The sequence below is a fragment of the Oncorhynchus keta genome, chromosome 32, assembly GCF_023373465.1.
Source record: "Oncorhynchus keta strain PuntledgeMale-10-30-2019 chromosome 32, Oket_V2, whole genome shotgun sequence".
NCBI classification, from domain to species: Eukaryota; Metazoa; Chordata; class Actinopteri; order Salmoniformes; family Salmonidae; genus Oncorhynchus; species Oncorhynchus keta.
Window position 1 is genome coordinate 21,984,822 of NC_068452.1, and position 15,110 is coordinate 21,999,931.

The following is a 15,110-nucleotide window of genomic DNA, read 5'->3' on the forward strand; positions in this document are numbered from 1 at the left end:
TGCTGATGGGATATGTAGTCCCGTGTAAAGTAGATCTACTGATGGCTTCTGGGATGTGTCATCTCACCTATAGAAGTGAACCAGTGGTCCGCCTCCCAGGGGACATATCCATGGACAGGAGGGAAGGCCCCACAGTTAGACTCGGAGACGAAGCCCTGCACGGTGACCGGCGGTTCCGTCTCGTTCGGCCGGAAGAGGGTCTTAAGAGGGGCGTAGATGTTGTACCTCACCCCAGATATACAGCCCACCAGACCAGGACTGTTATGCCTCTGGATCTCATAGTCAATGTCACCCACCTCTGAGGGGGTTATAGAGAGGGACAGAGGAGTTACAATGTGCACATCCACCGCAACTAATTCCCAAACGTACAGTGGGACAACTGATACCTTACTTCCATGGGTAACAGTTTATGTGGATAGTCCATCTGTAGATGCTCTACAGACTATCAGTAACATTTCAACTAACCATAGTTCTAACCCTAACCCTAACCCTTATCCTAACCCTAACCTTAACTCTTACCCTAACCATTATTCTAACCCTAACTGTAACCATAACCTTAGCAAGCAGTTGTTTATCAACAGATAGTTTGTTGATAGTATGACCATCTGTAGAGCACCTACAGATGGAATATCCGGACTATCCAAATAAAGTGTGACCAAATCAATTCCCAAGAGGAAAGCATAAATGTTTCAGCTGTGTGGGGGGGGTGAAATGTAATCTTACCCATCACTCTCCCCAGGAAGATGTTCTTGGGTGAGTCAAACCTGCCGTCCTCCACTAGGGTGATCTTCTCCACTATCGGCTCCATGTAGTCCACCTAGGAGTTACACACATCAACACAAACACATTGATATTCACACACAAGCATAAACATGTCAACATGAACATATAAATCAGACTGAAAATACACAACTTACAAACCAAGCAATGTGGTACTAAACAATCCTGATTTGTGATTGACTTTTAAACTGTGGTGAAGGAGGTAGGCAGTGTTAACGGGTGTAGACATGGAGTTCCATCAACCACTCCTGGGTTACAATCACCTATATGGACCCGTTTTACTGCCGATGCGGAGCCCCACCGGGCCTTCACGACTGGACTACCGACGTTATCTGCACGAGGGAGTTATCCAACTGGCTCCTCCATCGCGATGTTACCTGAATCGTTAGCTGTCTTATCGGCTGCTATCTGAATAGGTCCATCGGACAATTTTTCTTGGGTCACTACAACTAGATCTCTTTTGCCAATTGGATTGATCCCCTCCACCACACGGAACCCCACGAATCTACTAACGGAGACGCACGAAGTGGCTAAAAACAGAACACCGACAGATGAACACTTAGTTGTTCTCAACTACCTGGTTAAATAAAGGTGACATAAATAAAACATAAATAAAAGACATTGGGGTGAAGCATCAGCGCACCTGTGTCCTGATGGTCCTGTTGTGTCTGGTTATGTTGACGTAGTGGGGGTATCCATCTGCCAGGTTCCTGAAGGACAACTGGTACTTGTGGGTAATCAACCCCAACCTATACCTCATGTCTAAGGTTCCTGTGGAGGGATGGGGCAACAATACACTCCACAGTTCATAACGTAAGGCATTAAAACATTATATTTCCATTAACTATTGTGAGGAGTATGGCTTGTGGCTGCTTCACGTGATACATCGTTGTCTCTACCTTCCTGGCCTTTGTGCTGTTGTCGGTGACCAATAATGTTTGTACCATGTTTTGTGCTGCTACTATGTTGTGCTGCTGCCATGTTGTGCTGCTGCCACGTTGCGTTGCTACCATGTCGTTGTGATGTTGTGTTGCTACCATGCCGTGTTGTCATGTTGCTGCCATGTTGTTGTCATGTTGTGTTGCTGCCATGCTGTGTTGTCATGTGTTGCTGCCATGCTGTGTTGTCATGTGTTGCTGCCTTGCTGTGTTGTCATGTGTTGCTACCATGCTGTGTTGTCATGTGTTGCTGCCTTGCTGTGTTGTCATGTTGCTGCCATGTTGTTGTCATGTTGTGTTGCTACCATGCTGTGTTGTCATGTGTTGCTGCCTTGCTGTGTTGTCATGTGTTGCTACCATGCTGTGTTGTCATGTGTTGCTGCCTTGCTGTGTTGTCATGTTGTGTTACTACCATACTGTGTTGTCATGTGTTGCTGCCTTGCTGTGTTGTCATGTGTTGCTACCATGCTGTGTTGTCATGTGTTGCTGTCTTGCTGTGTTGTCATGTTGTGTTGCTACCATGCTGTGTTGTCATGTGTTGCTGCCATGTTGTGTTGTTGTATGAGATGTCTCTCTTTATGTAGTGGTGTGTTGTCTCTTGTTGTGATGTGTGTTTTGTCCCCCCCCAATTGTTTTATTTTAAAAAAATCCCAGCCCCTGTCCCCGCAGGAGGACTTTTTGGTAGGCCGTCTACCTTTTGGTAGGCCGTCATTGTAAATAAGAATTTGTTCTTAACTGACTTGCCTAGTTAAAGAAAGAATTCATTTAAAAGATTGTAAAGTACAGTGATATATTTTTGTCCAAGTCCTATCTTGCTTTGTGTTTCCACTCAAATAAATGGGATGACTAAAGAACATACCACAGGAGGTTGGTGGCACCTTAATTGGGGAGGACAGGCTCCTGGTAATGGCTGGAGTGGAATCAGTGGAATGCCATTCCATTTGCAAACTTCCAGCCATTATTATGAGCCGTCCTCCCCTCAGCAGCCTCCTGTGGAACATGCAGTAATCCAACTTCAATCAGTGACAGTAACATTTTCATTCAAAAGCCAGTTCAACCGAACACTCTCTGCCTTGAATCTTAATCATAATCAACCATAATGTTAAAGCGCTCCTCCCTGCCGAGCGTTCCTACCATCTTTCTTCAGGATGACAGCCATGTAGTCCTGGACGAAAGAGCTGATGTAGAGCAGTACAGCCGGCGTCTGGAAGGTACTGAAGCTGAACTCTATCTCATCACTGGTGTCGTTGTAGCCCAGGCTGAAGTTGTGGTAGTGGGGGTCCAGCCAGTTAGCCCACCACTCTTCATTGGTCGTAGGCTTCTTTCTGATGTTGTAGCGCAACCACGATCCTATCTCAAAGTAGGCCCCGATGTCTAAGGGGGTACAAACAGGATCAAGTTGAGCCAAATGCCTATTTCTATTATGAAACTTTGTGGTTATCGCCAACACTGTCAAAACAAATCAAGGTTTCTGTAACCCAGTATGCTTAAGGCCGTCGTAGTGATTCTGGGGCTCCATGAAAAACCGAGGTAACCCAACCTGTGTAGAGCTCACCTTTGTGGCAGTAGAATCCGTCAAAGGCAGTGTTGCCGCAGTCACAGGTGTAGGCGGCGTAGCCCTCGATACACTGGGCGGCGTTTCGACACGGTATGGTCGCGTTCAGACACTGGCCCGTACAGTTCCGCCGTATACCCTGTTCCTCATTCGCTTTGCCTTCCAAGTCAAGGGTTACACCGTTCATTCGTAACCCTCGGAGACAGCCCAGGAATGGCCACAGCGTGCGATTGGCTGCGCCTGGATATATTGGGACACCGTCAGTAAATCATCACATTGCAAAGTAGAGCATTTTGGATTAATAAGAATAAATAAGTGTTTGTTATAAGAACAAAAAAAAAGTATGTTTCCCGTGTGCTGTGGTGCTGTTGACACTAATAGGAGTGGACTACATCAACCAATGGGAGAAGTCCAAAATCCTTGTCGACCACCACCCCGCCATCCCCAGCCCCAGCAGCCAAGTGACGTACCCACGAGGAGAGGGTGGGTGAACTCCATGGTGACAAAGGTCTGGCCAGGGAAGCGTCTCACAGCCCATGGCTGGTAGTCCACCTTGATCCTGGCCAACTTCACGTTGAGCTCTGCCTGGACAAAGTGCCACTCGTTGTCGTTTAGAGGCACCGGTGAGCGTAGCGTCACGTTGAGGATGCCGTCTCCCACCATGAATATGAAGACCAGGTTCTGGGTGGCTGGGAGAAGGATGAAGAAGAGACAAAACAGAATGAGGGATGAAATATATTATAGAAATAAATACAGGAAAATATTGATAATATCATTTGTAAACCTTTTCATTCATCAAGTTATTATAAGTACCATTGCAAAAACAAAATCTGGATTTCGAAAATTGTCATTCGGGAATTATGTTTCCTGCCTTTTGTCCCATGTGGCTCAGTCGGTAGAGCATGATACTTACCGTGCCAAATGTTGTGGGTTTGATTCCCGCTGGGGCCACCCATATGTAAATTGTATACACGCATGACTGTAAGTCGCTTTGGAGAAAAGCCTCTTTTAAATAGTGTATATTATATGCCTTTATATGATTCACACTAGGTAATCTGTGGTAATTTACTGTTGAGCTCAATGCGTATGAAGTTACGGAGCCAGTCATCTGAGTTCTCCAAGAAGACTCCGTGGGGGCGGTAGGTTTTAAAGAGGAAGGAGATGTCGACGGTGCTGCCTGGCCTGAAGGTGGGGAACTCGATGTAGGTGGGCTTGGTGAACGATATGGTATTCCAGATGCTCCCTGTGAGGACAACGAGGCCATGAGATCCAAACCAGAACCACGATAAACAATCATTTGACAAATGATATACCGCAGAATGGTTTTACTACAACTCACTGTCGCCGTGGCAACGTAGGGGCCCGAGGCTGATGTGGGCCTTTGACCCCGTCCTGTTGGTGTCCCCCACCACCACCTTCCTCACTGGGAGGTGGTCCTTCCACATCAGATAGCCCTTGTCTGAGTACCTGCACAACAGGTTCCAATTGTACAGTAATGTATATCAATCTATGGAAACACCTTTCTAAAAGTTATAGAAGAGAGTCTTTCAAATCCTTTCTCTCTCACCATTGGCGGTAGTCAGCGTCACAGTTACAGTGAAACCTGGCATCAGTGCAGGTCTGGTTGATAGCACAGCCACACTTCCCACTCTCAGGGAAAGCCCCGCCCCAGTACTCGTGACTCTCGTTATTTCGACCAATCCAGAAACTGTAAGGTCTTCCATCTGAATGACATGACAATAGAGCAAAGGAATGTGATTATTATGATTGAATCATTGAAATGTTCTATGATATATATACAAATAGGTACAGATTGCCCATAGGCCCTAACCAGTCCTACTCACTGGGCGTGTTGAGGATGCGTGACTTGTAGCAGGAGTAGTCGATCCACTGTTCACAGTACATGGAGGTGTTGGCCAGTGCTGTGACATCGTCCCAGGAGGCATTCCAGTAGTTGACGTCTCCTATGTAAGGACGGTCCACCGTGCTACCGGTCACCTTGATACCGTCGATACGGTCATGCATCACTATCGTCCATGCCTTGTCGGCTTTGTCAACAGACAAGGAAGGGGTTGAAATTAAAGGGTAAAAAGTATGATTGTGTAAGTGAGAAAGAGAGAGAAAACTAGCGAGAGACAACGTGAGAGAAAGCACATTGACTACTGAGGAATCTGTTTCCAGAGATCTGATATTATCACAGACAGCTCTAACGCAGTAGACCCTGACGAATCTAAGGGATTTACATGGAACCTACAGTCATAGGTGTTGGTTAATTGGATAGGATTGGATGGAGAATACTCTGTCCCCACAACCAATTACTGATCTGGCCCCAAACTGGTTCTCCAATGTCCTTGTTGGAGTTCATTATTCCATGATCAACATCCAACAGATGGCCCTGCTGTCTCCTCTGCTGCTGTTGCCTTGTCATTCCTCATGGAACACACAGTCAACATTCACCTCAACCTGAACACAGTTTAATATCAGGGTCTCTGCCTCAACATGTTCAATAACAGTCCATTTGTGAAAGGTACTGTAAGCACTGACTACCGTTATGTTCGATATGCACCACGGAGTCATGTTGGTCAGATGGTATAATATAACTGTATGCTAGTACATTTTGTGAATGTAGAAAATACATTTGACAAGCCAGTTACTCACATTTCATCGTGCAGTACACCTCGAATGGTTTCAAGGGTCCGCTCAGGTCCGGGTCTATGGTATAATTCCCTGACCAGGATTTACCAGTAAGTCTGTAGGCCTCACATGACTCTTTGTAGACCGCTGTTGGGGAAGAGAGAAGCAGAAGTTGTATCTTAACTTACACCAGCAAGGTTTTAAGGATGACATGGGTCTGTCTCACACTGCCGCAGTATATATAGGCCTCAACAAACTGCTTGTTACACTGGTGAGGTTACGACAACATGCTGTCTGTCATTAGTACTCGCAAACAACATTAGGCTCTCTCAGGAAATACTCACACATATGGCACACCTCCCCTTTGTAGCCTGTGTTCTCACACAGACATATGAAGTCATCCCAGGACTGGATGCATCTGCCCTCGTGTTCACAGGGGTTTGGAGTACATCTAGAGAGCACACCATGCGGGAGTGTGGGTAAATGGGTCAAATGGGGCATGTACAGTGCATTCGGAAAGTATTCAGACCCCTTGACTTTTTCCACATTTTGGTACGTTACAGCCTTAAGGATTAAATTATTGTTTTCCCTCAATAATCGACACACAATACCGCATAATGACAAAGCGAAAATCTTTTTTTTTTTTTACAAATAAAAAACAGAAATACCTTATTTACATAAGTATTCAGAGTCTTTGCTATGAGACTCAAAATTAAGCTCTGGTGCTGTTTCCATTGATCATCCTGAAGATGTTTCTACAACTTGATTGGTAAATTCATTTGTGGTAAATTCAATTGATTGGACATGATTTGGAAAGGCACACACCTGTCTATATAAGATACAACAGTTGACAGTGTATATCAAAGCAAAAACCAAGCCATGAGGTCGAAGGAATTGTCCGTAGAGCTCCGAGACAGGGTTGTGTTGAAGTACAGATCTGGGGAAGGGTACCAAAATATTTCTGCAGCATTGAAGGTCCCCAAGAACACAGTGGACACCATCATTCTTAAATGGAAGAAGCTTGGAACCACCAAGACTCTTCCTAGAGCTAGCCGCCTGGCCAAACTGAGTAATTGGGGGAGAAGGGCCTTGGTCAGGGAGATGACCAAGAATCTGATGGTCACTCTAACAGAGCTCCAGAGTTCCTCTGTGGAGATGGGAGAACCTTCCAGAAGAACAACCATTTCTTCAACACACCAACAATCAGGCCTTTATGGTAGAGTTGCCAGACGGAAGCCACTCCTCAGTAAAAGTCACATGACAGCCCGCTAGGAGTTTGCGAAAAGGCACCTAAAGACTGTCAGACCATTAGAAACAAGATTCTCTGGTCTGATGAAACCAAGATTAAACTATTTGGCCTGAATGCCAAACGTCACGTCTGAAGGAAACCTGGCACCAACCCTATGGTGAAGCATGGTGGTGGCAGCATCATGCTGTGGGGATGTGCAGCGATGCTCCCATTCCAACATGACAGAGCATGAGAGGATCTGTAGAGAAGAATGGGAGAAACTCCCCAAATACAGGTGTGCCAAGCTTGTAACGTCATACCCAAGAAGAGTCAAGGCTGTAATCGCTGCCAAAGGTGCTTCAACAAAGTTGGGTCTTAATACTTATGGAAATGTGATATTTCATTTTAATGTATTTTTTGCAAAATATTCCAAAAACCTGTATTTGCTTCATCATTATGGGGTATTGTGTGTAGATTGATGAGGAGGAACAATTACTTAATAAATGTTTTGAATAAGTCTGTAATACAACAAAATGTGGAAAAGGTCAAGGGGTCTGAATACTTTCTGAATGCTCTGTACACAAAACATCTCTTTCCATGACATAGACTGACCAGGTGAATCCATGTGAAAGCTATGATCCCTTATTGATGTCACCTGTTAAATCCACTTCAAGCAGTGTATATGAAGGTGGAGGAGACAGGTTATCAAAGGATGTTTAAGTCTTGAGACAATTGAGATATATGGATTGTGTGTGCCATTCAGAGGTTGAATGGGAAAGACAAAATATGAATTGCCTTTGAACAGGGTATGGTAGTAGGGCCAGGCGCACTGGTATGTAATCAAGAACTGAAAAGCTGTTGGGTTTTTCACAGTTTCCCGTGTGTTTCCCATCTCCCCTAATCTGCATCGGATGCACTCATAAATGCATTGCTACTGACAGAATGTTTCAGAAATACTGTATCAAGTTATGATGCTGTGTGCATTTCATCAAATGTTCGCAGTCAAGCAACCAATAACACTGCACAACTCCTAAATTGAACTCCGGTGTGTTTACCGCCTTAGTTCGGATAGTTTGGACTGGTTTCCTTAGTTCGGATAGTTTGAACTGGTGTCCCTTAGTTCAGATAGTTTGGACTGGTTTCCTTAGTTTAGATAGTTTAGACTGGTGTCCCTTAGGTTGGATAGTTTGAACTGGTTTCCTTAGTTCGGATAGTTTGGACTGGTGTCCCTTAGTTCGGATAGTTTGGACTGGTGTCCCTTAGTTCGGATAGTTTGAACTGGTTTCCTTAGTTCGGATAGTTTGGACTGGTGTCCCTTAGTTCGGATAGTTTGGACTGGTTTCCTTAATTCGGATAGTCTGGACTGGTGTCCCTTAGTTCGGATAGTTTGGACTGGTTTCCTCAGTTCGGATAGTTTGGACTGGCGTCCCTTAGTTCGGATAGTTTGGACTGGTTTCCTTAGTTCGGATAGTTTGGACTGGTTTCCTTAGTTCATATAGTTTGGACTGGTGTCCCTTAGTTCGGATAGTTTGGACTGGCGTCCCTTAGTTCGGATAGTTTGGACTGGTTTCCTTAGTTCGGATAGTTTGGACTGGTGTCCCTTAGTTCGGAGAGTTTGGACTGGTGTCCCTTAGTTCGGATAGTTTGGACTGGTTTCCTTAGTTCGGATAGTTTGGACTGGTGTCCCTTAGTTCGGAGAGTTTGGACTGGTGTCCCTTAGTTCGGATAGTTTGGACTGGTTTCCTTAGTTCGGATAGTTTGGACTGGTGTCCCTTAGTTCGGATAGTTTGGACTGGTTTCCTTAGTTCGGATAGTTTGGACTGGTGTCCCTTAGTTCGGATAGTTTGGACTGGTTTCCTTAGTTCGGATAGTTTGGACTGGCGTCCCTTAGTTTGGATAGTTTGAACTGGTGTCCCTTAGTTCGGAGAGTTTGGACTGGTGTCCCTTAGTTCGGAGAGTTTGGACTGGTTTCCCTTAGTTCGGATAGTTTGGACTGGTTTCCTTAGTTCGGATAGTTTGGACTGGTTTCCTTAGTTCGGATAGTTTGGACTGGTTTCCTTAGTTCGGATAGTTTGGACTGGTGTCCCTTAGTTCGGATAGTTTGGACTGGTTTCCTTAGTTCGGATAGTTTGGACTGGCGTCCCTTAGTTCGGATAGTTTGAACTGGTTTCCTTAGTTCGGATAGTTTGGACTGGTGTCCCTTAGTTCGGAGAGTTTGGACTGGTGTCCCTTAGTTCGGATAGTTTGGACTGGTTTCCTTAGTTCGGATAGTTTGGACTGGTGTCCCTTAGTTCGGAGAGTTTGGACTGGTGTCCCTTAGTTCGGATAGTTTGGACTGGTTTCCTTAGTTCGGATAGTTTGGACTGGTGTCCCTTAGTTCGGATAGTTTGGACTGGTTTCCTTAGTTCGGATAGTTTGGACTGGTTTCCTTAGTTCGGATAGTTTGGACTGGCGTCCCTTAGTTCGGATAGTTTGGACTGGTTTCCTTAGTTCGGATAGTTTGGACTGGTTTCCTTAGTTCGGATAGTTTGGACTGGTGTCCCTTAGTTCGGATAGTTTGGACTGGTTTCCTTAGTTCGGATAGTTTGGACTGGTTTCCTTAGTTCGGATAGTTTGGACTGGTTTCCTTAGTTCGGATAGTTTGGACTGGTTTCCTTAGTTCGGATAGTTTGGACTGGTGTCCCTTAGTTCGGATAGTTTGGACTGGTTTCCTTAGTTCGGATAGTTTGGACTGGTTTCCTTAGTTCGGATAGTTTGGACTGGTGTCCCTTAGTTCGGAGAGTTTGGACTGGTGTCCCTTAGTTCGGATAGTTTGGACTGGTGTCCCTTAGTTCGGATAGTTTGGACTGGTGTCCCTTAGTTCAGATAGTTTGGACTGGTGTCCCTTAGTTCGGAGAGTTTGGACTGGTGTCCCTTAGTTCGGATAGTTTGGACTGGTGTCCCTTAGTTCGGAGAGTTTGGACTGGTGTCCCTTAGTTCGGATAGTTTGGACTGGTGTCCCTTAGTTCGGATAGTTTGGACTGGTGTCCCTTAGTTCGGATAGTTTGGACTGGTGTCCCTTAGTTCGGAGAGTTTGGACTGGTGTCCCTTAGTTCGGATAGTTTGGACTGGTTTCCTTAGTTCGGATAGTTTGGACTGGTTTCCTTAGTTCGGATAGTTTGGACTGGTGTCCCTTAGTTCGGATAGTTTGGACTGGTTTCCTTAGTTCGGATAGTTTGGACTGGTTTCCTTAGTTCGGATAGTTTGGACTGGTGTTCCTTAGTTCGGATAGTTTGGACTGGTGTCCCTTAGTTCGGATAGTTTGGACTGGTGTCCCTTAGTTCGGATAGTTTGGACTGGTTTCCTTAGTTCGGATAGTTTGGACTGGTTTCCTTAGTTCGGATAGTTTGGACTGGTTTCCTTAGTTCGGATAGTTTGGACTGGTGTCCCTTAGTTCGGATAGTTTGGACTGTTTCCTTTGGACTGGTGTCCTTAGTTCGGATAGTTTGGACTGGTTTCCTTAGTTCGGATAGTTTGGACTGGTGTCCCTTAGTTCGGATAGTTTGAACTGGTTTCCTTAGTTCGGATAGTTTGGACTGGTGTCCCTTAGTTCGGATAGTTTGGACTGGTGTCCCTTAGTTCGGATAGTTTGGACTGGTTTCCTTAGTTCGGATAGTTTGGACTGGTTTCCTTAGTTCGGATAGTTTGGACTGGTGTCCCTTAGTTCGGATAGTTTGGACTGGTTTCCTTAGTTCGGATAGTTTGAACTGGTTTCCTTAGTTTGGATAGTTTGAACTGGTGTTCCTTAGTTCTGAGAGTTTGGACTGGTGTCCCTTAGTTCGGATAGTTTGGACTGGTTTCCTTAGTTCGGATAGTTTGGACTGGTGTCCCTTAGTTCGGAGAGTTTGGACTGGTGTCCCTTAGTTCGGATGAGTTTGGACTGGTGTCCCTTAGTTCGGATAGTTTGGACTGGTGTCCCTTAGTTCGGATAGTTTGGACTGGTTTCCTTAGTTCTGATAGTTTGGACTGGTGTCCCTTAGTTCGGATAGTTTGGACTGGTTTCCTTAGTTCGGATAGTTTGGACTGGTTTCCTTAGTTCGGATAGTTTGGACTGGTGTTCCTTAGTTCGGATAGTTTGGACTGGTGTCCCTTAGTTCGGATAGTTTGGACTGGTGTCCCTTAGTTCGGATAGTTTGGACTGGTTTCCTTAGTTCGGATAGTTTGGACTGGTTTCCTTAGTTCGGATAGTTTGGACTGGTGTCCCTTAGTTCGGAGAGTTTGGACTGGTGTCCCTTAGTTCGGATAGTTTGGACTGGTGTCCCTTAGTTCGGAGAGTTTGGACTGGTGTCCCTTAGTTCGGATAGTTTGGACTGGTTTCCTTAGTTCGGATAGTTTGGACTGGTGTCCCTTAGTTCGGAGAGTTTGGACTGGTGTCCCTTAGTTCGGATAGTTTGGACTGGTGTCCCTTAGTTCGGATAGTTTGGACTGGTGTCCCTTAGTTCGGATAGTTTGGACTGGTTTCCTTAGTTCGGATAGTTTGGACTGGTGTCCCTTAGTTCGGAGAGTTTGGACTGGTGTCCCTTAGTTCGGATAGTTTGGACTGGTGTCCCTTAGTTCGGATAGTTTGGACTGGTGTCCCTTAGTTCGGATAGTTTGGACTGGTTTCCTCAGTTCGGATAGTTTGGACTGGTTTCCTTAGTTTGGATAGTTTGAACTGGTGTTCCTTAGTTCGGATAGTTTGGACTGGTGTCCCTTAGTTCGGAGAGTTTGGACTGGTGTCCCTTAGTTCGGATAGTCTGGACTGGTGTCCCTTAGTTCTGAGAGTTTGGACTGGTGTCCCTTAGTTCGGATAGTTTGGACTGGTTTCCTTAGTTCGGATAGTTTGGACTGGTGTCCCTTAGTTCGGAGAGTTTGGACTGGTGTCCCTTAGTTCGGATAGTTTGGACTGGTGTCCCTTAGTTCGGAGAGTTTGGACTGGTGTCCCTTAGTTCGGATAGTTTGGACTGGTGTCCCTTAGTTCGGATAGTTTGGACTGGTTTCCTTAGTTCGGATAGTTTGGACTGGTTTCCTTAGTTCGGATAGTTTGGACTGGTGTTCCTTAGTTCGGATAGTTTGGACTGGTGTCCCTTAGTCGATAGTTCGGAGAGTTTGGACTGGTGTCCCTTAGTTCGGATAGTTTGGACTGGTTTGTTTAGTTCGGATAGTTTGGACTGGTTTCCTTAGTTCGGATAGTTTGGACTGGTTTCCTTAGTTCGGATAGTTTGGACTGGTGTCCCTTAGATCGGATAGTTTGGACTGGTTTCCTTAGTTCGGATAGTTTGGACTGGTTTCCTTAGTTCGGATAGTTTGGACTGGCGTCCCTTAGTTCGGATAGTTTGAACTGGTTTCCTTAGTTCGGATAGTTTGGACTGGTGTCCCTTAGTTCGGAGAGTTTGGACTGGTGTCCCTTAGTTCGGATAGTTTGGACTGGTTTCCTTAGTTCGGATAGTTTGGACTGGTTTCCTTAGTTCGGATAGTTTGGACTGGTTTCCTTAGTTCGGATAGTTTGGACTGGTTTCCTTAGTTCGGATAGTTTGGACTGGTTTCCTTAGTTCGGATAGTTTGGACTGGTTTCCTTAGTTCGGATAGTTTGGACTGGTGTCCCTTAGTTCGGATAGTTTGGACTGGTTTCCTTAGTTCGGATAGTTTGGACTGGCGTCCCTTAGTTCGGATAGTTTGAACTGGTTTCCTTAGTTCGGATAGTTTGGACTGGTGTCCCTTAGTTCGGATAGTTTGGACTGGTGTCCCTTAGTTCGGATAGTTTGGACTGGTTTCCTTAGTTCGGATAGTTTGGACTGGTGTCCCTTAGTTCGGATAGTTTGGACTGGTGTCCCTTAGTTCGGATAGTTTGGACTGGTTTCCTTAGTTCGGATAGTTTGGACTGGCGTCCCTTAGTTCGGATAGTTTGGACTGGTTTCCTTAGTTCGGATAGTTTGGACTGGTTTCCTTAGTTCGGATAGTTTGGACTGGTGTCCCTTAGTTCGGATAGTTTGGACTGGTTTCCTTAGTTCGGATAGTTTGGACTGGTGTCCCTTAGTTCGGAGAGTTTGGACTGGTGTCCCTTAGTTCGGATAGTTTGGACTGGTTTCCTTAGTTCGGATAGTTTGGACTGGTGTCCCTTAGTTCGGATAGTTTGGACTGGTGTCCCTTAGTTCGGATAGTTTGGACTGGTTTCCTTAGTTCGGATAGTTTGGACTGGTGTCCCTTAGTTCGGATAGTTTGGACTGGTTTCCTTAGTTCGGATAGTTTGGACTGGTTTCCTTAGTTCGGATAGTTTGGACTGGTTTCCTTAGTTCGGATAGTTTGGACTGGTTTCCTTAGTTCGGATAGTTTGGACTGGTTTCCTTAGTTCGGATAGTTTGGACTGGTGTCCCTTAGTTCGGATAGTTTGGACTGGTTTCCTTAGTTCGGATAGTTTGGACTGGTTTCCTTAGTTCGGATAGTTTGGACTGGTTTCCTTAGTTCGGATAGTTTGGACTGGTTTCCTTAGTTCGGATAGTTTGGACTGGTGTCCCTTAGTTCGGATAGTTTGGACTGGTTTCCTTAGTTCGGATAGTTTGGACTGGTTTCCTTAGTTCGGATAGTTTGGACTGGTGTCCCTTAGTTCGGAGAGTTTGGACTGGTGTCCCTTAGTTCGGATAGTTTGGACTGGTGTCCCTTAGTTCGGATAGTTTGGACTGGTGTCCCTTAGTTCGGATAGTTTGGACTGGTGTCCCTTAGTTCGGAGAGTTTGGACTGGTGTCCCTTAGTTCGGATAGTTTGGACTGGTGTCCCTTAGTTCGGAGAGTTTGGACTGGTGTCCCTTAGTTCGGATAGTTTGGACTGGTGTCCCTTAGTTCGGATAGTTTGGACTGGTGTCCCTTAGTTCGGATAGTTTGGACTGGTGTCCCTTAGTTCGGATAGTTTGGACTGGTGTCCCTTAGTTCGGATAGTTTGGACTGGTTTCCTTAGTTCGGATAGTTTGGACTGGTTTCCTTAGTTCGGATAGTTTGGACTGGTGTCCCTTAGTTCGGATAGTTTGGACTGGTTTCCTTAGTTCGGATAGTTTGGACTGGTTTCCTTAGTTTGAACGGATAGTTTGGACTGGTGTTCCTTAGTTCGATAACTGGACTGGTGTCCCTTAGTTCGGAGAGTTTGGACTGGTTTCCTTAGTTCGGATAGTTTGGACTGGTTTCCTTAGTTCGGATAGTTTGGACTGGTTTCCTTAGTTCGGATAGTTTGGACTGGTTTCCTTAGTTCGGATAGTTTGGACTGGTGTCCCTTAGATCGGATAGTTTGGACTGGTTTCCTTAGTTCGGATAGTTTGGACTGGTTTCCTTAGTTCGGATAGTTTGGACTGGCGTCCCTTAGTTTGGATAGTTTGAACTGGTGTCCCTTATTTCGGATAGTTTGGACTGGTGTCCCTTAGTTCGGAGAGTTTGGACTGGTGTCCCTTAGTTCGGATAGTTTGGACTGGTTTCCTTAGTTCGGATAGTTTGGACTGGTTTCCTTAGTTCGGATAGTTTGGACTGGTGTCCCTTAGTTCGGATAGTTTGGACTGGTTTCCTTAGTTCGGATAGTTTGGACTGGTTTCCTTAGTTTGGATAGTTTGGACTGGTGTCCCTTAGTTCGGAGAGTTTGGACTGGTGTCCCTTAGTTCGGATAGTTTGGACTGGTTTCCTTAGTTCGGATAGTTTGGACTGGTGTCCCTTAGTTCGGAGAGTTTGGACTGGTGTCCCTTAGTTCGGATAGTTTGGACTGGTGTCCCTTAGTTCGGATAGTTTGGACTGGTTTCCTTAGTTCGGATAGTTTGGACTGGTTTCCTTAGTTCGGATAGTTTGGACTGGTTTCCTTAGTTCGGATAGTTTGGACTGGTTTCCTTAGTTCGGATAGTTTGGACTGGTTTCCTTAGTTCGGATAGTTTGGACTGGTGTTCCTTAGTTCGGATAGTTTGGACTGGTGTCCCTTAGTTCGGAGA

General features: G+C 45.5%; 1 protein-coding gene across 1 annotated transcript in view; it reads right to left on the reverse strand.

Annotated features, from left to right (window-relative positions):
- LOC118365779 (contactin-associated protein 1-like) overlaps window positions 1–15,110 on the reverse strand; it is a 39,368-nt gene that overhangs the window by 5,523 nt on the left and 18,735 nt on the right. Inside the window, exons 11-22 of the mRNA XM_052490903.1 lie at window positions 6,252–6,358; window positions 5,932–6,054; window positions 5,118–5,321; window positions 4,841–4,997; window positions 4,613–4,740; window positions 4,343–4,516; window positions 3,744–3,962; window positions 3,274–3,513; window positions 2,853–3,092; window positions 1,424–1,551; window positions 724–817; window positions 68–298 (exon numbers count right to left, since the gene is read on the reverse strand). Coding sequence (XP_052346863.1) covers window positions 68–298; window positions 724–817; window positions 1,424–1,551; window positions 2,853–3,092; window positions 3,274–3,513; window positions 3,744–3,962; window positions 4,343–4,516; window positions 4,613–4,740; window positions 4,841–4,997; window positions 5,118–5,321; window positions 5,932–6,054; window positions 6,252–6,358 — 2,045 coding nt within the window. The remainder of the gene's footprint in view (window positions 1–67; window positions 299–723; window positions 818–1,423; window positions 1,552–2,852; window positions 3,093–3,273; window positions 3,514–3,743; window positions 3,963–4,342; window positions 4,517–4,612; window positions 4,741–4,840; window positions 4,998–5,117; window positions 5,322–5,931; window positions 6,055–6,251; window positions 6,359–15,110) is intronic.